Source organism: Canis lupus, chromosome 23 (assembly GCF_011100685.1).
Source record: "Canis lupus familiaris isolate Mischka breed German Shepherd chromosome 23, alternate assembly UU_Cfam_GSD_1.0, whole genome shotgun sequence".
Taxonomy (NCBI): Eukaryota; Metazoa; Chordata; class Mammalia; order Carnivora; family Canidae; genus Canis; species Canis lupus.
This window is the reverse complement of record NC_049244.1, coordinates 46,410,804-46,433,692: the sequence shown is the minus strand read 5'-3', so window position 1 is coordinate 46,433,692 and position 22,889 is coordinate 46,410,804. Positions and strand designations below refer to the sequence as shown.

At 40.6% G+C, this 22,889-nt stretch overlaps 2 protein-coding genes across 7 annotated transcripts in view; one reads left to right on the top strand and one right to left on the bottom strand.

Moving 5' to 3' along the window:
• The window catches only part of MED12L (mediator complex subunit 12L), a 319,956-nt gene that overhangs the window by 110,122 nt on the left and 186,945 nt on the right, over positions 1–22,889 (bottom strand). The gene's annotated exons all lie outside the window — the stretch shown is intronic.
• Positions 272–21,913, top strand: GPR87 (G protein-coupled receptor 87). The gene is made up of 3 exons (XM_038571221.1): positions 272–573; positions 16,709–16,840; positions 20,795–21,913. Exons 2-3 carry the CDS (start codon positions 16,807–16,809, stop codon positions 21,835–21,837), a joined length of 1,077 nt encoding a protein of 358 aa, XP_038427149.1. The 5' UTR covers positions 272–573; positions 16,709–16,806; the 3' UTR covers positions 21,838–21,913.

Sequence of the window (22,889 nt, the reverse complement as noted above, 5' to 3'; positions counted from 1 at the left end):
TGATTTCTTTTAACCCAAGCTTTAATTGGCAGGAAGGCAGTATGTGTATTTTCTAATTAGCAATAGGAAGCTCATCCACCTCCACAAAAAGGGGGTGGGGGGGGGGAGAGAAAGAAAGAAAAAGAAAAAAATGACCTAAACACTGGGACTGATTGAAACTTCATCTCCCCCTCCCTTCCACAGTCCTCTGGCATTCTGAGCTCCAGCCCTCTGTGTTCCCTTCAGGTGAATCACCGTCTGATTCCTGCAAGTTCAGGAAATGCTCTTCCCTAGTCTACAAATCTCACCTACTCTCAGATGTGAGTCACTTACATGAGCAAGAGAGCAAGTTGCTCCAGTTGTTCGGAGCAGGACAATCCGAAAGGGTGCCTCAAAGGACACTCGCAAGGGGCCCTGGGGAGAACCCACCTGCTCTGACAGGGGAGAAAAATGCTTATTTTTCATGCTGTGCCAGAAAACCCACTTCTCTGTCAACCATAGTTTCAAGGCTTATTCTTAATTAGAGTTGAGAAGCCTGTTTCAACTTGAAGACACCGTATCAGGTGAATGGACACCCAGACACCGCAATGAAAGGTAAAGCAAAAAAATTTTCTTTAATTTTCTTAAAAGCTGTGGTGGATAGAACACAGCACTGATTGAGACTGTAATTATCCTTCTGCTTAAATCTGAGCTCTGAAGAGAAAGTAGAAATTAGAATACTAACTGAGTAAGATAATGTAAGTCCTCTCTGGGAGGCACCACATTCCAAAACAGGGGCCATACGTTCTTCATGGAGGTTCACTGTTTCCAACTCGGGCGGGCAGAAAATGTAAATTGTGTATAGTAACTTCAAAAGCGGAAACGATGATTTGGGAACCACTTATATTTAAGTGACTTTTTTTTTTTAAATCACATTTACTGTATTAGATGAGTAAAATCCATAGTCTCTGGTAATTATTTTCCAAGACCTGAAATGTATTTCATGATAAGTGCAAAAAAAAGAAAAGAAATCAAGAGAAAAAGGATGTCTTTTTGTCCAAATTGCTTCATTTGATATAAAAATCTCAATCTTTCTCACTGTACCACAAAGAACAGGGCCATCCTCATTCCAATTCCTTAAGAGATCATGTTAAAACATGTCACCAAAGGCACTGAAAAAACTGCCCGGCTCCTGACAAAGGGCTCGAACACCGTACTTCTGGTTCATATTCAAACTAGGGAAGTTTTTGCTTCACTGAGGACAACATAAAGCAAGTGTGGACATTTAAATTTGTCGAATTTATAATAAAGATGTTTCAAGATAGGGGAGCCTAAAGTAGGGTGACTTTTGATTTATTTAGATCAACATTTATCTACCACGGAACCTCGTAACGTACTCTCGAGAGGAGTCTGCTTTCCTGTTAGGTGTATTAACACTTTCAACAACAGCTTTCTCTCAGATTTCTAGTTAGAGGCTCCAACTTACTAACCAACCAACATAAACAGCAGAAACATCGATTCTATATTACCAAAACTCTAGGGGGCAGGGAGAGCCAGACACTGTTCATAGCGTGTATCATGATCATCTCTGCCATTCTGAGGTTAACAAAAATCTTTCCTTCTTGAAATTAAGAATCAAGGAGATTCTCTTATTAGTCTTTCAGCAAAGCTCTTTGCTAAGACTATCATTTCTAACACCTACTTGAAAATGGTTTTGATCTATGTAGGTGAAGGCAGAGTGGCTGGAGCAATAGATTCCTGAATACCGTGTTTAAGGATGTAGGCCAAGGGTGAGGGAGAGGGGGAGTAATTAGTCAGAAAATCGTAACTTTCATGAAGAGGCTGAGGAGAAATTTCCTACCCAGAGACAGTGTGCTGAGAGGGATTACTGCACCCAGGGAGGGGGTCGGTGAAAGGAGACTAAATGAGAATGGATGTTTTTATTTAGGTTACGGTGTGCAAGCCCTCTCCTGAGTCTGCTTGCTTTTCTTCCTTCCATGTTATCTTAGGGTTTCACTTCTTTCAAGAATAATATTCATGCTTAGACTTGTACTCCGAAAATGCCACAGAAATTTCACATAAAGAAGTAGACAAGAATGGTCATTTGTTCTTTGTATGCCTCCAAATAGGAAAATGAGGAAAACCCATAAAACTCCCTCCAAGCCTCTCCTGGTGAGGGCAAAACAGAAGTGAGGTGAAACTGGGTTAAAAATCACCTGGGAGTAGTCCACAGTCTCCAGGACAGACGCTCTCTGCACAGGCAGGGGACAGTAGGTTGATTTAGAGCCGAAGATCCAGGACTCGCAGCAAAATGTAGACTGTGCCCAAAGTTAACAGAGAGAGTTGGGCGAGCCTCTCACTTCTCAGGAGTTCGCTGCCATCCCTCACAGTAAAATGAGGGGATCGGAGTAGGTGGACATGGCCCTTGCACCTCTAGATTCCCACAATCCAGGTGATATGCCCAGATACTAGGATTGGTCATCGAGAACCAAGGATTGGATCAAAGGAGGAGACTGGGTGGAGCCAGCAGGACTCATCCTCTCCATTTCTGTCCCAGCCAACTACATAACGCTAATCAAATCTCAGCCTCTTGAGGTTCCAGGTTCCCCTTTCCAAGATGGAGATGACCACATTTTGTTCCCACTTTCTCTGGTAGAAAGCGTTGCATTAATACAAATACAACAGCTACCTGCAGTTCTTGTACTGTGAGACCATTGAAAGCAGAGAGGGGGAAGCAGAGGCAACCATGACCTTATGATTAAAAAGTAGATGAGATTGGACTGGGGGGGGGGGGGCAGTGGCATAACAATAAAGTTTTAACAATAGAGAACAATCAGCGGTGAGGGTTGATGGTGGGAGGTGGGTGGGGGATGGGCTAGACGGGTGATGGGGATTAAGGAGGGCACTTGTTATGATGAGCACTGGGGGTTGTACATAAGTGATAAATCACTGAATTCTACTCCTGAAACCAATACTGCACTATTTGTTAACTAGAATTTAAGTAAATTTTTTAAATATAAATACATAAAACTTTCAAAAAAGAAAAGAAAGTGGTTGAGATGAACCACTTATAAAACATCAGGGTGAATAAGAAACAAGACTGAAACATTCTGCTTCAGGCCAAGAGTCAAAGCCAAGCTCCTTTCTCACCAGGAAATAAATAAATAAATAAATAAATAAATAAATAAATAAATAAATAAATAAATAAATAAATAAATAAATTTACTTACTTACTTACTTACTTATTTATTTATTTATTTATTTATTTATTTATTTATTTAATTTATACCCCTAAACTCCCAGCCCTGAAAATCAAGACCTGAATTGAGATCAAGAGTCAGAAACTTAACCAACTGAGCCATCCAGGCGCCCCTCACCTGGCAACAATTCTAAATACTCTTCCTCCTTATGTGGCAAAAATGGGCAGAAGAGAGTTTGTTCTCCGTCTCTGTATGTAATCCACGCATTTCATCCTTTATTAACATTCTTATTAACCAAAGTTAAAAAAAAATTTACGCTAAATGCATTTGAAGAAGAGTGCTGATTAAGTGTCACTTGTCATAAGACATCACAATGAGTCATTCCTATCAGTGACTCTTTAATAAGGCAATTTCTAATAAAAATTTCTATCATTCTGGAAAGAGAAGGTAACTCCTTAAATGACTCTTTCTAATGTATTAGGTAAAACTCATATGGTACGAACTGCCCTTCCAGTCTTAATACTAAAACAACAATCATAACATACACTGATACCTTACTTTATGCCCAAGACCACTGCATAGTTTAATCCACATAAAAAAAAAAAAAAAACCTTCACACATCTGTAAGGTGTTTACTGCTATTACCTCCACTTTACAGCTGAGCAAAGTGAAGTTTAAAAGGCACAAACACAGAGCTCTCTGCCCCTGACAGGTCCATCTGCAGTCAACCATGCTATTAGTCACTACTTTGCTGGTGCTGAGTAAACGTACTGTGTGCTATTACTGACCCCTTTTTTGTGCATAGTTTGTAAGCAAAATTATATAGACTTGTGGTTTAGTCCCTGTCCTGCTTGACTGTAGGAGATAAACGGCTGTCTTGGGTACCTAGCCTGCTACTACGGAGCTCCTCTACTTCATAGTTTTCCCAAAGGAGACACAACCTTGTATCAGCACATGAACCCCCAATTTATGTGGAAGTGGCAGCAGCAGACCAGTTAAGGGCACAACACTCAGAATGACTTGTGTTCAAATCCAGGCCCCGGATCTCACTAGGTGTGTTAACCTGGGCTCTCACACTCACCTACCTGCTGAAGAAAGCCCTCTAAGCCTCAGCTTATTTGAACAAGGGCGGGGGCGATATTTTTCTTACTAACACTCAGGTAGCATCTAAATAGTGAGTGCTTACTGTATGCCAAGCACCAGTAAAATGATCTATAAGGATCAAATGAGATGATACTGTGGGAATACCTCATTCAATCGTCAACTCAATCCAAGGATGAATGTTTTACAGAAAAGAAAATTGAGGCATAGGAGGAGTTAGATAACCTGGCCCATGTAAACGGCAGATCTGCAGCTTGAGTCCCATGTCTCTTTAGTTAAGTTGTGTCTAAATAATTCAGAACAGTCCCGTGGGCACAATAGTATTAACCAGCATTTGCCAAATGCTTCCTCTTATTAATACTGTTGTTCCGAACAAGATAGTAACACAGACTCTGCTGCTGCCAGAGGAGGGCTGGCCAAGAGCCTGAGCGTGCTCTCAGGTCAGAGATACTACTGGCCTTCAGCCACCAGGGCAACTCTCCAGAGGCACGAGAATAGGGTCAAACTCTGCTTTTCATGTCCATTAGTCTGAAGGGTACTGAACAGATTGAGATTCTGGCTCCTTCAAAAGCAGAAGCCAGTATAATAGAGGGCAGCTCAAGTAAAATAATTCATGATCCCTGCACTAAAGATGCTTCTGACCTAGTTGAAGGAAGAAGAGTGTTAAGAGAAAACCCTTGGGCTGTCAGCACTCAGCTGTGTGGCTCTGGGCAGAGAGCTCATGGAAGGGATGCGAGAAAGTAATGCATGGACGCGAGTTGCTTCTAGACTGTAGGCACGATGGGACCGGCCACAATCTTTCTGGGATGGATGACCTCTCTGCCCAAACCTCTTCCTCCTCCTACCTACCAGACTCAAAGGCTACAAATGAAACGGAAAACAAATCATCAAGGGCATCTCAAACCAATTTTGACAAATTGGCTAAAAGAGGAGTGGGAAAGACTCCAAAATTAATTGTTTACTGGATACCTTTGCAAAGAAAGACAGTCCTTCATATCATGACTAGGTACAGCGTGGCTACTCAGGGCAGACATTAACACACGATACTTAAATAATCACAGTTACAATTATTTTTTGGTTGTTTCAACCGAACATTTTAAAGGTCTACATGACAAAAACTTTAAACAAGATAAAGTCTTGCATTTATGTAGCGCCCACACCATAGGAAGCAAAATGAATGAATGAAAGAACAGTGGATGCCAGCAATACGGTCAACTGCTATATTCATGTAGCAGGATATCATCACTGTTTAACAGATATTCCATTGTATTTATTCAACACCAATATTCCCTTTTGCCAAAAACATCCTAATTTCATGCTGCAGTAAATAATATATTCCAACACTCGAAATTTCTCAAGTGGTAAGCACAGTAGGTTGAACTATATGAAAATGCCACTTTGACTATAAGAATCATGTGGTTCAACCTAGTATGTCAACAATAAGAAGAAACTTTAGACCGTTTTTTTTTTTTTTAACTTTAGAGCATTTTGAAAGAGTATTTACCCCAAATTAAATACAGTGCCATTCATTTCTGAAAACCAATAAACTCTCAAAGCTTGTTTTACAAGCTCATCAATCTCAGTTAAAAAGGAAAATACTGAGGGGAAATTAGTAAAAAGGAGGGAGAGGTTTGGAGCAGGAATCTGGTAACAACGCTCTTGATCCCACTCAGAAATGGACAAAAACTCCAAGGTGAGGCCTGGAAGCCCCACCATGAAGGCTGATATCACAAACCGTAACCCACAAACTGTATTTGGTCTGCCCAATGTGTTAACAAAATTAATCCGTAATTATAAATTTATGTAATTTTATGTAAAAATCCATTTCTCTTCTACACCAGATAGTCGAGTAGTAACTGACCCACACACCTGTGTGGCAACAATCCAGGGCCTGACAGTGGGGCGACACCCCCAGACCACACAGTCCCCAGCCCTGCTGGTTACCTCCCCCGATGCTTTGGCTGTTAGCTGTATTTTGTTAGCATACTATACTGTTGATGGGTTCTTCTTCTACCTGGCTCACTTTCCTCAGTGACATTACCTATGGGGCTACCTTTGAATCTGAAACCCTCCACTCGAGTCCCCTTACTTCAGAGTGAGTTGTTCAGAAACACCAGAGGACTGGTGTTTGATGGGTCATCCTCCTGGTGTTTGGCCATGTCTTACATGATGAGATCAGCTGCTAGTTCCTATTCTCTTCCGTAGGCCGTACTCCTCTACTTCAGACGGCAAAAGAAGATGCTCATGAAGATAAAAAGTGGCAGATTTCCAATAAGATACGATTAGGTCACAGGGGGCCACATTCCACAAGAGCCTAACATTAAAGCACGTATTTCTTGAGCTTCACACTGTTGTCTTCAAGTTCTCTGCCAGACTCTGGAGATAGAAGGATTGAGGGACAGTTGGGCAAACAAGCTGGAGATATGAAGAGTCAGGCAGATACCAGGGACTGAGGAGCACAGCTACAGTACAGGGGAAACATGGAAGGCTCTGAGAAGACGTGGCGCGTGACTTAGACTTGAAAGCTTGCCAGTGGACAAGGGAGAGACAGACAGGGAGGCTCTGGTACAGGAGTGTGGGAGCTGCAAAGTGGACAAGGAGACAAGATCAGGTCACCAGGGTACCGACAGAGGGAGGGGGGGCTTGAGACGTGCTGTGTGAAAGACAGGAGGCTAGTGAGGGCTGTATCGGAAGGAAACGTGACAGGCAAGGGAAAAACAAAACACATCTGAGAAATATTACAATGATACAAACAGATTACTAATTTCTCCTAACTGAGCAACTTATTGTCATTATACGTCAACCCAGAATTATTTTGGTCTAAATGGTCCCACTAGTTTGAGAAGCACTGTTTTTTTTGTTTTTTTTGTTTTTGTTTTTTGTTTTTTTGTTTTTTGAAAATCACTGTTTTAAAAATAAGGTTTACTACCAGTGAAGTTGATGGTAGGGATCACTTTAAAGAAAATGTCACTTGGGTACGTATGCATGTGTGCATGTGTGTGTGTTCACACATACATACATGACATTAATTTTATGTGATGCCAAATTCTTTTATTACATACGTATGGGGGATGGGGAATTTATTTCTTGCTGTTATAGGAGGATAAAATAAACAGTAAGGGTTTGATGCTGTTATAAATGTGAGATATCCACTAGTGCTGAAGACCTCATTACAGAATTATTATAAATGAAGGTAAGGGAGGAAACTGAAGGAGGACTTGTCTCTTAGGAATCAGTCTTATTCAATTAATTTAAACAATATTACAGTTTGATTAAACAGTGATCTGAAGAATGAGGGTAGCTAACCTGACACCCACTCTACTGATTGGCATTCTATTGAGAATACCTGCCACCCCTCATCCACAGCTAGAAAACCATAAGGATGATCCTATTGAACGGTGAAGACCATCATCACCACCACCACCAGGAAGAACAATGTTAACTCTTAAGTACAATGCATAAGCCATGGAATGGCCCTTCTAAAACAAGAAATAGTATCTGCCTAAGCTTGTGAAAAGCATCCTTCAGGATCTAAACACGTCACCTGGGATCCTGTATTTCTGACAACGTCTTGTTTTTGTTTTTTTTAAGAAACCAAAAGTTACTTGAAATATATTTGGCTCCGCATATCCATTTAAAACCACTACTCTGGTTTATAAAACTATAGCCCTTAACCCTTCTAGCCAGCCTCCTCTATACCAATAATGCAGAATTCCGCTCTACATAAATTAGACTTGGCCTAAACAGAAAATAAAAATATACACTTCGACTCAGTGAACCGTAAAATTTAACCAGATGATAATAAAAATTGTATTATTGAGCAGAAAAAAAAAGGTATTTCCCGATGGTTCACCCCTATAGTATTATAGTACTTACAAATATAAAATTGACTTTGTATATATGATCTCATGACTTCTCAAAGCACCTTTGGGAGCTAGGCCAGGCATTTCTTACCTTTTTCATTTCAGAGATGTGCAAGTTCAAGCTCTGAGATGAAAAGTGTTTTGTCCAGGGCCACAGACTTAAATACTGAGTCTAAAACTTAATACCTTTTTTTTAAAAAAAGATTTTATTCATTCATGAGAGACACACACACAGAAAGAGAGAGAGAGAGAGTGAGGCAGAGACACAGGCAGAGGGAGAAGCAGGCTCCATGCAGGGAGCCCGATGTGGGAATTGATCCTAGGACTCCAGGATCACTCCATGGGCCAAAGGCAGGCGCCAAACAGCTGAGCCATCCACGGATCCCTAAAACTTAATACCTACCCACTGAACTGAGGTCTAAGACATTATCAGGCTACTTCTGAGCTCCCACTCATCAAGCCAACCAGCATAAGCAAAGAGGCTCTGGGGTCACAAAAAATGAAACTCATTTCTTGGCTTTTGCCTCTCACTGTGGGTGATGCTGGGCACATTGCTGAATCTAATAAGGTTCCTCTCCAGTACAAAGGGAATAACTGGGTTTGGGGTTAAAGTTATACAGAAGCATTAGACACAAGCCTTGTCGTCCTGGAGTTTACAACCCACTTTACATCACTCCTAAAATAAATATTTATAAAACAAGTAGTCACAGGTCACCTGAAAAAAAAAATATGCTAAATCTCAATGTGAACCCAAATATACATAATTGTAGGCTACAGGTATCAAGTGCAACTTTGAAATCTTTAGAGTAGTACCTGAACAACCTGAATGAAGGACTGTGTACTTTACATTCTAACACCTTTGGGATGTGACTCTATGCATTAATGAAGTGCCCTATGATGACAGTGACCTAATTTTATTACAAAAACAAGTGGATTGTATTCAGTGAGATAGCCTGTTTCTTTCCCAAGGCCTCCAGCAAAGCTGCTAACAGTGTTGGAAAACTCTCCCATCCTCCCTCCCTCCCTCCCCATCAAGTTTAAATTGGGAGAGACTTTTGGATTACAGGCAATTCCAAATGTGAGAGGCTGTCCCTTTTAGCAGAAACTTCATATTAGATGTTTTTTGTGAGCATTATATCTTTACCACTGAATTTTAAGGATACTGCTGCAGTATTCCCATATGAGCTACTCTTTTAATATAGCTTTTCTTATAGAAAAGCACTTCACAAAACCCCTCATGTCTGAAATTCTTACAAGTTCAGACATGAGCCTTTAAAGATCATACTGGGAAGTGGAAGACAAATAAGAGACGACAACCACTGCCACCAAATTATCACTCCACCAAGTAATCACTCCACCAAATAATGGACAGCTGAAACCAGGGAGAACGAGAGAGCAAGCACTTAATGGACATTAATCTTTCAGATCTTGATCAGAGAGGCAATTAGGGGACCCTGTGCAGCCAGAAAGAATGAAGGCATCGCTGTGTCCGAGTGGGCACAGCTGCTAAGGCGGGCTTCCCCAGCTAGGCACAAGGGGCTTGCCAAACATGCTGATGTCTAACAGTGAATTTTAAGGACAAGGCTATGTGCCCAGGGTAGCAGTTCAGCAGTGCTGGATGCTGATCCCTACCCTGGTCCTCCCATCCCCCTTTGCAGGGAAACAGCAGACGGCTAGACATCCAACACACCGGACTTCATGCTTCTCCTCCAGCTTTTATAATTTTTCCTTCCTTTGGACCCAGAATCTCAGTTCTCTCACCCATAAAAGCTGTTGAACAATAAGCAGTAGGGTGGTCTACTTAAAGATCCCAGTACAGGGGTGAGCACAGAGAAAAATAGCTCACCTAGACCATTAATAATTCTGCAGTAGGAACTAAATAAGGTCCCTGGCCACTATTTTTCTGGGTTGCTAACAGGCACCAGGAAAATCACTTGGAAAGAATGCTAAGCTGTGGTCCCTAAAGCAAGAAAAATCAGGGCTCAGGAGGGAGGAGGCAGAGGAAGAAGAAAAATATATTTATGTTCTAAATAGAACATTTGATGATCCACATAGTTCGAATGTAGCCACGGAAGATGAAATGATAAACAGACCAAAGTTACAAAATGAAGTATCTGTAGGATCAGACCGGTAATGCTCCCAAGTGAGGCGGCCCAGGCACGTCAAGAGAAAATGCTGTGAGCCGCTAAGCCAGAGAGCAGACTTCTCATCTGGAAGAGGCAGCTAATACTGCTGGTTCATGGTTGGTGTTTGCATCTCTCATTTTTTTAGCAGAGGATCCAAATCTGGGTTCTTATGTGAAATTTCCTGATGTTTTTTAACACTGTTTCAGGCCAAGCAGAACTAGATCTCCAGTGAAAGAAGATTAGCAGTTCCTTCACCAGCTAGACAAGGGAAAACAAACCCCACCTCTGCCCTATACCCTCTTCTCCTACTTTCTACCCTCCAAAATGAAGCTCCAGAATCGTTCTCCATTGTTATCCCAGGGCAGTGTATTAGAACTGCAGCTTCGGTTTCGATCAGATCGGAGACGAATGCTGACTCTACCCATTACTCGCATTGTGAGTCAGGGCAACTTAATTACCTGTCTGCACCTTGGATCTTCCCACCTCGGGGAAGAAAAGGGAATAAACCACGTAGGTCACAGAACTGCTCTGAGGATTGTATAAGACACTAAGCAACTAGTCTGAGGTCTAAGATAAAGGAGACACTGAGAACACCTTGGTCCTTTTTCCACCACCTGCATTTAAAGACAGCTTACAGCCAACGACATAGCCACATAATTAACAAAACAGTCAAAGGAGGATATCAATGGGAGGCTGGAAAAAAAAGAAACACAAAAAACAGGTCTCTAAGCATCGATACCATCTAACCTCAGGAATGGCTGTGAAGCTTGGGCCTACCACAGACATCACATTCTTGAGTGGTTTCATCAGCCCTCAGCTGGGGGAGCACAGGGTGGCACAACAGGATTCCTGCCCATGAACAAGGTCCTGGAACTTAGCCATTACTACCGCTGAAGCAACTCTCATTGCAACACCCTGCAGGCGCTGGGACATGCACAATGCACAGCTGCTCTGGACTCAACCACACAGGGAGCTCTGCAGCTTAGGGGTTGTCAGATGAGGCTTAGAGAAAGGGCAAGCTCTTAGAGCCAAAAGATCAGTCAACTGGCTCCTCGCAGGGTGGCTGAGACCACAAACCACCTAACAGTATCAGCATAAACAAGGCGGCAAGAACTTGGTTCACCTTGTGTCCAAACTACAAATCACCAAAGAGATTCCATCGTGTCCCTATGACACACAACAGGAACTAACAAGATAGCCCCTACCCTGTGCAGCTATGCCAGCTTCCTCAAATATTTTCATTTCAACTTTGCAGTCATCCTATAATGGCCATATCATCATATTAATTTTATACACGAGGGAATGGATGGTCAGAAAGCTGGAAGGTAAGAGAGCTGGGGTTGAAACCTAGACTCTATCACACTGCCACCATACTTGGCTAGCAGTAAGGACAAGGGTGCTGGTTTTTTGTGTGTGTTTTTTTTTTTGTTGTTGTTTTTGTGGGAGTGGGAGTTGTGTGTGTGTTTTTTTTTTGTTTGTTTGTTTTTTAAAGCCAAGCAAGAAAATATTTTAAATGCAAGGCATTAAATGAGAAGTTAAAGTCTTCAATCAATCCTATGTCTGTCTACCTTCCACCTTTTCTCTCCTTCCCACCACAGGCATGCTTTCTTTGAAAGTGTTATCTGAAGTCCTTTCCTTACATCCTCACCTCACCAACATTACTCAACCCTCTGTAAATAGGCCTCTGCTTCTGCCCTATGCCACCCCCCTGCTCGCCCCCCACCACGTGCACGTACACACACAGTACAACACGTGCAGCCCTGGCAAAGATGAACAGTGACCTCTTTGTTAACCAAATCCTATCCAATGGCACTTTGCTGTCCTTTATCATTTGATTTCCCTGCAAGATATAACAAGTCACAGCTTCTCATTTACTAAACTCTCTTCATGGTTCACATGACATTACTCTCTTCTAATAATGGCCCAACTCTCTGGCCACTCCTTCAGCACCCCTCACCGCCCTCACCTAAGATGCTCCTTAAAAGCATCTACATCAGCCCTGTCCCATTCTCTCATACCGGACAGGTTCATCCTGGGCAATCTCATTCCTTTCCCATAGCTCTTTCCATAGCTGATCCTCTGTTGACTTTATATCACCAGTCAGAAGCACTGAGCTCCAACCTTGTATCTTCAACCACCTAGTAGACATCACACGAATAAAACGTGAGCATCCTAACATCAACAAACCCAAACCAGAACTCCACTGATCCCTCTATATGAGCCTCCTTTCATTGGCCCTAACATCTCAAATACCTGGAAGGCCAACACTCCTCCTCCCTTTTCAGCAACATCAGTCAGCCCCTAATTCTTCAATATACGTCAGATATGTCATACCTCTCCATCACTCAGTGCTAACATCATCCTCAGATTACTGAACCTTCTTTGGACACACTCAGCATTTCTACATGCTCCTTTCCCACCAGACCTTCAGCAAACCTGCCACAATGCCAGTATCACCACAGCCACAGAACCTCCCTGATTCCCACTTCCCCTCATCAGGGTACACCTATTTCCATAGTATCCCAAACCTCTCATTCTGTACTTGGTGGTCTCTTTACTTCTAGATCCTCAAGTAGACTATAAACCCCTTGAGGACAGACACTCAGTGTCTTCCCTCTTCATTTTTATAATACCAGAGGCTGGAACATGAATAGGCTGTCAGGAAATGACCTTAAAGAAGAAGTCATATTAGGGTTGACACTGAAGAAGGAGAGGTAGAGATTTATTTCCAAGGTAGGGGAAAAGGGGGAGAAAGGGGGTCACTCAAGAGTAGGAATGAGTATGAAGAAGAGCAAAGGGCTAAACATGCCATAAGAGGCAGCAAGCTGAGTAATGTAAGGAGTTCCCAATCAAATGAAAATAATCTTTAAATATCATCTAGGAGAGAATTAATGGAAATATTACAAGCAAAAAACATTTATATAAAGCACTTATTTATGTATCAATAATCTAATTTAACCACATAATGATGCTATAGAGCAGATATTGTTATTTATTATTATTATAATAATTAATATTAGAGCACACATGATTCAAAAGATTTTGGGCAATTTATCCCAAGTCTACTGCCAGCTCCTAATTATCAGAACCCAACATCTTTTGGCTTCCATACTCCATAGTCTTCAAAATGACAAAAATAACTACTATTTGATTAGTAACTGTAATTCAAAAATTTCCCTACTATATCGTAAAGTTTAGAAAGCAAAAGAAAAGCATGACTGGGCTGCCTAGGTGGCTCAGTGGGTTGACTTCAGCTCAGGTCATGATCAGGTCCTGGGATTGAGCCCCATGTCTGGCTCCATGCTCGGCAGGGAGTCGGCTTGTCCCTCTCCCTTTCCACCTCCCTCTGCCCATGTTCTCTTAAATAAATAAGATCTTTAAAAAAAGAAAAAGAAAAGCATCACTACTTGAATTATTAAAAAAGAAGAATCCAGCAACAAGCAGCAGGAGAAATTTGAGAGGAAAGCAGCAGAGAAACCAGAGAGGAGGTCAATACAGTGGCCCACACATGAGACTATGAGGGCCTTGTTCCGGAAGAGGTCTTTGAGAGTAGCAAAAGAAAAAAAGAGGAAGACCAGGTAAGGGACTGAGTAGGTGAGGGGCAAAAAAAAAAAAAAAAAAAAAGAGCTACCCTATAGAGTATTGAGGTTTTAAACTCCTTTGACCACAAGATGAAGGAAATATTCATAAATAAAGACAAAAGAAAAATTGGTTTCTGTGGAGAAAAGGGAAAACAGTTTAGAGATTTTGAGGATGAGGAACATCCATATATAGCACACTCCACCATATACATTTTATTTCTCTTGGGTAGATACGTAGGAGTGGAATTGCTGGGTCATAATTATAAGTCTAGTTTTAACTTGATAAGAAACTACTGTTTTCAAAGTGGCCATATCATTTTAAATTCCCACTAGCAATGTATAATACTTTGTTTTTCCACATCCTTAGCAACACCTGATATTCTCTTTTCTGTCGATAGTCATTATGGCAGGTATGAAACAGCATCTCATGGTGGGTTTTTATTTAAATATCTCTAATGACTAATGATGTTGAACATCTTTTCAAGTACCCTTGGTGAAATGTCCATACAAATCGTTAGATCATGTATTTTCTAATTGGGTTGTTTCCTTAATAGAAAGTTGTTAACATTCTTTGTATATTCTGAATACAAATCCTTTATCAGAAATGTGATATTTAAATATTTTTCCCCAAGTCTCTTTTTTGGGTCCACCTTAATGACTGTCTGCTGTCTCTCTTGTTGCTGCCTGTGGCTGACCCACTTCTAGACACTGTTCCTCTTCCAATGGGGGGTAAGCCATATGGGAATTCTTGTTACTGAGTAAGGTATATGTCAAGAGGAAGAAAACCATACAACCTGGGAAGAGAGATTTGTAAAAATCAGGATATACTTATCAGTTAAACTCCATGAAATGTTTCCATGAGAAGCTGGATTTGAGAATAAAAAGTTTACTGAATCCAAGGATCATTATTATGAAGATTAGAAAACTGTTTCAGTCATTTTTCCCAATAAACTTTAGTAAGTAAAAACAAAGTAGAGTTTCACTTCCTTGCCTTAAAAAAATCCCTTGACACTGGCACCCAATAAGGAAAAGACTCTTAAGAGCCCTCATCATCGTCTGTGCTCTATTAACCAAAAAATTACTTTTTTAGTGCCTACTACGTACTACATACTGTAGCGGTTCGACATAAGGCATAGATAAGGTATCTAAATTCTAAAAGAGATGATTTGGGCCAGGAGGGGAATCACTAAAAATTTGCAAACCATTTTTTCCACCTACTACCAAATCTAGCACCTACGCATCATGCGATACCAGGGAACAGAAAACAAGGGCAAAACAACAGACAAGGAAACAAGTGCCTCTCTATTGCTGAGAAATCCTTCAATAGACTTCTATCTGCAAAGTGCTCTTTCCCTGCTGACTCAGCCAATGTAACTGCTTACATCAGCCAGAAATATGCTTTGTACTTAAAGGGGAGGAGGTTACTTGGGGTCTCTTTGCAGCTGTATGGTATATGAGCAAAAATCAGTAAAGAGACATTAGAGTCTCACATGGTTTCATGAGCAAGTGTGACTTCCCCTGTTGCAAACCATTCATTCCATAAATCCATTTGACTGTAGCAGCACACTTGCCCACAGTTCTCAAGATTTCTTTTTTTTAATCAATACCTTGGAGAACCCAGAAACAAAGAATAGAGAGGGCTGCTTAAAAGAGAAGGGGGAAGAAATATTTTATAGCATTCAGTGTTACACGCACATATGATCTCAGTTAATCTTTATAAAAATGTGTGGAATTCTGAAAGCTTGGGAAAAGTTCAGGAATGTAGCCAAGATCACACCCCTGTCACTCAAAGCCAATTAAATTATTCATTCCTAATCATGCCTTGAGATTGGATGGAATGCAGTGATCACAGAGAAACACAGGGGCTTATAAAACAAACATTCAAATGATATTAAATTCTTAAGGGAAATCTTGAGGAAAACACAGATACTACTCATGTAAATCAGAGTCCAGACAGAGATTTTGTAGGGTTTTCAGAGCAATTCCAGAAACATCAGGTGACTTGATAGAGGTCACACAGCTGGTTAGCGTAAACCCAGAATTAGAACCCCAGAAATTATAAGCATAGGATATTGAAAGCATATACAACGTGAGCATATACAACACTCTTACATATATCAGTGCTAGATCTTTAAGGAAAAAAGAAAACAGATTTTTTTTTTTTTTTTAACAATCACCAATTGCATATAAGTCCCATCATAGATGCATTTGTTATATGCTCAAGTTGGGGTAGGGGAAAGAATCCAGTAGAAGCAGGGATGGGAAGATGTAAGCTAACACCTCCTGAGTGCATTCCAAGACCCAGGCTCTGATAACTGTCTTTTGGACTTTTGGATTCTTTCACATAATCCTTATGATAATTCTGTGATATAATTATTAGCATTCTCGTTTCAGAGATGAGGACACTGAGTCACAGTGATATTAGTGACTTTCCATGGCCACACACTGGTGTTAGATAGGCAGCATACACAGAATGGTCCTTGCTCTGTCACAGGCTGGAGGAGGACATAAAAGTAGGCAACTCTCGTGTGGCACAGCTGTTCATGTCCAAAGAGTAGTATGCCTTTTCTGAACCTCAAAAGGATACTTATATACATATTTTTTTAAAATGATGGGTGTGACCGGGTGGCTCAGTTAGGTGTCTGTCTTCTGGTTTCAACTTGGGTCAGGACCTCAGGGTCATGGAATCGAGCCCCACATCAAGCTCCATGCTCAGTGGGGAGTCTGCATGTGATTCTCTCTCTTCCTCTCCCTCTGCCCCTCTCCCCACTTGTGCTCTAAAGTAAATCAATCTTTAAAAAAAAAAAAGGAAAGAAAGAAAAGATCAAATTATTGTGTTCATATTCCTTCCTAACTTATCCCCATTCTTTTTTGCCCAGGACTCAAGCCAGGAATAACCTATGCCAAACCATTCCCGCAGCCATCTCCAAGTGTTTCCTGACACGTATTTTTGCTTACAATCCATCACAGCTAAAGAATGGGGCTCAACTTGACACTTGAAAAATTACCAGGTAAGCCAGCCATCAGAAAAAACGCACAGAAAATCTTCCCTGATCAATAATTGTTTTTATACTGTGTGACAATTTGGGAATTTTACTGGTCACTGAACCAATTAACAAAATAAATCAGAATTTAAAAAAAATAAAAATAATAGATCAGCATTTAGCCTCTCATTAAAAATAAAACAGCAAACAGAGAGCATCACTGAGAGAAATTTAACTTGATATTACTTAATTCTAAGCTTTGTTTCCTGTACAGATCATCTCAAAAGGACAATAAAGATTGAATTAACATTTGGGGAAGATTTTTATAACCAAACTAAAGTACTTATTACTTTCCAGATGTAATAGTTTAAAAACTAAGGTTCAAAAAAATAATAAAAATTAAAATTAAAAAAATAAAATAAAATAAAATAAAATAAAATAAAATAAAATAAAATAAAATAAAATAAAATAAAATATAAAAAATAATGTTCACTGAGCTTTCCCAGGAATCCAAAGATCACATCCACCTCCTTTTCTGGGTAACTATTTTGACAATGACCATCCAAGAGCAGCTGTACCATGGTTGGGACTCCCTGTAATTGGCATGACTTGTGAGTTTCATTCCACCAGGCAAGTAGAGCAGTGACCTATTGATACCTTCACATTTTGTACCAAAGAGTGACACATCCCAAAGAGCGATAATGCAGCTATACCAAAAGCAAAAAGACCAAGGTTCTTCACCAACTCCATCATTCTTAATGTGACTGCAACTAATGAGACAAATTGTAATTAACAACTTTAAGGTACAGAGTGAACATCCTACTAAGACTGTCCTCGAAATCATGTATTCAGGGAATTTATCTCTTGGGACATCTGGCAAAACGGCTACTGTTATTCCCCTTAACAAAGTTATGAAGTGACTAAACCAGCTCTGTCAAGGAGAACTTTCTGCAATGACAAGAATGCCCTTTATCTGCACTAGCCGATTCAGGACTCACATGTGGTTAATGCTCTGTATGGCTACAAACCCCATGCATTTCTCCGACACATCAGCCCAGACAGCCACATCCTAGCCCTCAACACCTGCACTACAATACCACTCACACATACACACTGGCACCGAATGTTAATTTGCTATGGAACTAGAGCTCTTTTGTCATCGCCTTTGTTGATCTAATTTAAAAGGAGTCGGGAGAGGAGAGAAATCTGCACCCTCAATTATCACTCTGTATCAAGCTCTGAGCTAAATAATACAGGTAATAACGTCCTAATAAACAAGGAGTGTGTGAGAAAATAGCCTTTACATTGTAAAAACACCTTCTAATTTTTCTTAATTGAATCACCAAGCTACCTGTCATTAAAAATGCTCCCTAACTTTGCTAAGTTTTTTACTGACTGTAGAACAACATGATAAAATGGTCTGGGTGAAGACAGCCACCTATTTTTGATGGCCATTGTTCCTAAGCAGGAACACTGCGCACAGAAATGCTTCTAGCACACCCACTAGCTTTGGAAAAATTTTGGGGCAAGGACACAGAAAAGAAATAATGGGAATGGCTAGCAAAGAAGAATATAACATAGACTTAATTCTTTTAAAAAAAAAAATCAATTAGACAAAACTCTCTATATGAAGTTTTGAGCCTTCCAGAGCAATCCACTGATGGTTCATCCTGCTTACGAACCATTTTGTTCCTCTCTATTACCATATTATTTCATAAAATAACTCATAACAAGTTTAACCACTAATTTGCTTAAGCTGCATTATAAATGTGGAATTTGTGAATGAAGAAATAACCAAGCCCAGGCCTATCCTACTGAATTAAAAGTCCTGTATTCCAAAATGTTAATCCTATACATAAACTAAGGAAGCAAATACCATGAGGTGATATAATCAACAAAGCTCAACACGAGACTCCCAAAGCCACAGTAACCACTGTGGAATAAGGCCACTCGTGCTTGATATTTGCCATTTACGAGACCATATTCGTTAAGTACTATTTTTGACATTCTGATTTAAGACTCCAATCTTTAATAACAACCATAATTGATCAGTAAATCACCATTTACTACGAGTGCCTCTTCATACAATTAAAACTTTGAAATATAATGACATACTGGGCAGACACACAATCCCTAACCAACCCTGGGAAGTATGGGTCTTTCCATTCCACAGTGGACATCCGCAGCAGTCAACACCAAGGGTTGAAATACTCCAGGCCGAGCATGCAGCAGTTTGTGAACCATTCTGTTTGTAATTATAATGGCTTTGAAAACCATTCATAATTGTGGCAAAGCACAGCCACTGTAGCGGGATATGATGTGGCTGCCCATTTTCAGTCTGTGCCCGTTGGCTGGGCCACTGCCACTTACCCTGATTAAAACCTGGTTGTCCTCTCTCCATTTCCCACAGGGTTCCATTCTGGGTTAGATCAAAGTGTCTGCTAATAGCTTAATTGAGAAAACTAATTCAAGCACTATCTTCACTCAGGTAAAACTGCACATCTTAGAAAGCTTCTAATAACATGGATGCCGATGGGGATCTTGTGGTGCAGAAGCAGCCAAGAATGCAACACTCCATTAAGTCGAAATAGGCTTGAATGATACTGTTCAAGACAATATTTGAAACTGGCAACAGTAATACAGATGGTAGCTGAATCAGGCATTTTAAACGTATAAAGCATAATAATGCTATGGGTATCATCGTAATAGGCTAGTCCAGGTATAAATTACTAGTCTGTGTAAGGATATTTCAGCCAGGAAAACCAGTTTTTAAAAACACTGTTGCACGGAATAAAGGGCAAGAATGAGAAAGAGGACAAGGTTACTTGGGAAGAGCCTACACTTAAACTTCAGGCAGCAATTTAAGAACCTGTTTTTGGATTACAATCATCAAACTATCGTTCCCTGTTTTCATTTCTTCAAAGAAGCGAACTAATACATATACTACACTGCCTGTTATATAGAGAAATGAGGGCAAAATTAATGTTGTTAGCTCTAAAACAATATCGTTCCAAAATATAATTGTCATTATAGTAAACATTATTCATTAGTGAGAAGTAAAATTTCAGTAACGACCTTCCTTGTAAACTTACATACAAAAAGTCCATTTTGAAAATTGCATTAGTCCTGCTTTAAAGGGGCGGAGGCAGATGACAACATATAACAACTGGGAGGGGAAAATGTTTGCAAGGAATGGCAGGCTGAAATGCAAGTCTGATGCCGGAGCAGGGAGGCTAAGTAGGAAGATTCACTCTACAATGGGGTATGAAAGAAGTTTTCAGCAAACTGAGGAGTCTTCCAGCCAAAGTCATCTGTCAGAGGAAAGTCTTCTGTCCCAGAAAAGTCTTGTCTTAGTTCTCCTTCCTGTGCTCGGTTACCGGCCTGGAGCAGCCTATGGGAAGCGTCCATCAGCAAGGAAACGGTGGTGGACTCAGAGCCCTGAGCCCCTGCTACGATTTTGCTCCCCTCAGTAGGAGATCCACAATACCCATGATGCTCACACAACGTGGTACTGATTGTGATGGAGTGGTATGGGATATATAGCAATATGAACTAAAAATCCCAAAACAAAAGTTAGAAGTTTAAAAATGTTTATCTAAGTGCGAGTGGTATAATGTAGCCTTGATAATAAAAACAGGCATCAGCCTAGAACAGTTTTTGACAAGTTGCCCTCCAGGATAATTGTCACAATGGTATATTTATTTGCATTTTCAAAAGACTGACATAAAGAACCAGAAATACCACATTTTACTCAAGGGATCTCAAGTGCAATGTGTCTGGGGGAAGAGGATAAGGACTTGGGAGAGAGGCCACCAATACTTCGGTCACTCAAAACACTAAAGATGCAATAAAGTAACTGTTTAAATTGCTAAAGGCATTTTTTAAATCTGCCCCAAATAGCAGTCGCCTATAAGGGAGACTAGTGGTCTGTGGGACACACATGTGAAGCTCTGACATGATGTCTCCCCACTTCTCCTACAGATAATGAGCTGCACAGCCAAGGGAGTCACGCTCCAAGTAACATGAGCGATGGACCCGGAAAGAACACCACTGTTAACAACGAATTTGACACTATCGTCTTGCCTGTGCTTTATCTCATTATATTTGTGGCAAGCATCTTGCTGAATGGTCTAGCAGTGTGGATCTTCTTCCACATTAGGAATAAAACCAGCTTCATATTTTATCTCAAAAACATAGTGGTTGCTGACCTCATAATGACGCTGACATTTCCATTTCGAATAGTGCATGATGCAGGATTCGGACCTTGGTACTTCAAGTTTATCCTCTGCAGATACACTTCAGTTCTATTTTATGCAAACATGTATACTTCCATCGTATTTCTTGGGCTAATAAGCATTGACCGCTATCTAAAGGTGGTAAAGCCATTTGGGGACTCTCGCATGTACAGCGTAACTTTCACAAAGGTCTTATCTATTTGTGTTTGGGTGATCATGGCCGTTCTTTCCTTGCCAAACATCATTCTAACAAATGGCCAACTCACCAAGGAAAATATTCATGACTGCATGAAACTTAAAAGTCCCTTGGGAGTCAAATGGCATCAAGCAGTCATTTATGTCAATAGCTGCTTGTTTGTGGCTGTGCTGGTGATACTGATCGGATGCTACATAGCCATATCCAGGTACATCCATAAATCCAGCAGGCAATTCATAAGCCAGTCCAGCCGAAAGCGGAAACATAACCAGAGCATCAGGGTGGTGGTGGCAGTGTTCTTTACCTGCTTTCTACCCTATCACTTGTGCAGGATTCCTTTCACTTTCAGTCACTTAGACAGACTCTTAGATGAATCTGCACACAAAATTCTGTATTACTGCAAAGAAATGACACTCTTCTTGTCTGCATGCAATGTGTGCCTGGATCCAATAATTTACTTTTTCATGTGTAGGTCATTTTCAAGAAGGCTATTCAAGAAATCAAATATCAGAACCAGGAGCGAAAGCATCAGGTCACTGCAAAGTGTCAGAAGATCAGAAGTCCGCATATATTATGATTATACAGATGTGTAGGAGTTAAAGGCCCCTAGGCCTACTTGTCTGTTGAAGTCAAAGTGTACAGAATGTAAATAAATGTTTCTTTTGATTATGCTCGCTTCAGTCTCTCAAATACGGAAAAAAGAGAAATAGAACGGTATGAAACTTGGGCATAATTTGGAACTGAGCAAAACATTAAGGCACGCCAAAGAGGGAGACAGGCAAGAGGCGGTGTGTAGCTGAGTGACAGGTTGGTGACTCGGGTCCTAGGAGCAGACTGCAGAGCAGAGAATGCCAGGGCAATGCCGGTGCACTGCAGCCATCTGCCAGGAAATGCTGCTTTGAAGCCACTTTGGAAAAAAGAGAAAGTTTAGAGAAAAAAACTATGTGGCTGTAAGGTTGAACATTTGGGTTCATTTATTTCTGATATAACTGAATACATATTAATTGCTGAGCCTTCTGTCATTCCATCTGTGAACACGTACGACCTTTGGCCATCATCCCTTCACCATATTTACAAATGTCTACGCACATTAGAAGAAATTTGTAGTGTGGGGTAAGATGGAGAAGATTCAACTCCATCTTTTGAGCGATGTATTTCAAAGACTGAATTCGGTTAACTGATTTTAAACTTAGGCTATTTCAGAGAGAGGAAAAAAATGTGACTCTTAAGAGAAGTGGATCTTGGGTAAAACACTACATTTGCCATTATTGTAGTGCTTTGCTGCTAAATCCTCAAGGGGCAAGGGTAGAGACGAGAAGATGGAGGTTTGGTTAATAAATATATGTGGCTTGCCAAAAATCCACTTAATATTCTTTATTTTAGAAAAATTGGAGTTCCCGGGTGGCTCAATCAGTTAAGCATCTGACTCTCGATCTCAGCTCAGGTCTTGATCTCAGGGTTGTGAGTGAAAGCCCCCATGTTGGACTCCACACTGGGTGTGGAGCCTACTAAAGAAAAAGAAAAACTATTAGCAAAATAGTCTTTCCTTTAATACCGTTCTCATTAGATTGAAAATATCACCTTAAGTTAAAGGACAGAGTGCAATAGATTACAAAAAAAGCACCCAGGGAACATTTTTAATCTT

What these genes read in the sequence shown, in the direction of transcription:
- GPR87 (XM_038571221.1), top strand. Translation starts at nt 16,807, where the DNA reads ATGGGGCTCAACTTGACACTTGAAAAATTACCAG. An exon ending in GACACTTGAAAAATTACCAG is followed by an intron (nt 16,841 to 20,794) that starts GTAAGCCAGCCA and finishes CTTCTCCTACAG; the next exon opens with ATAATGAGCTGCACAGCCAA.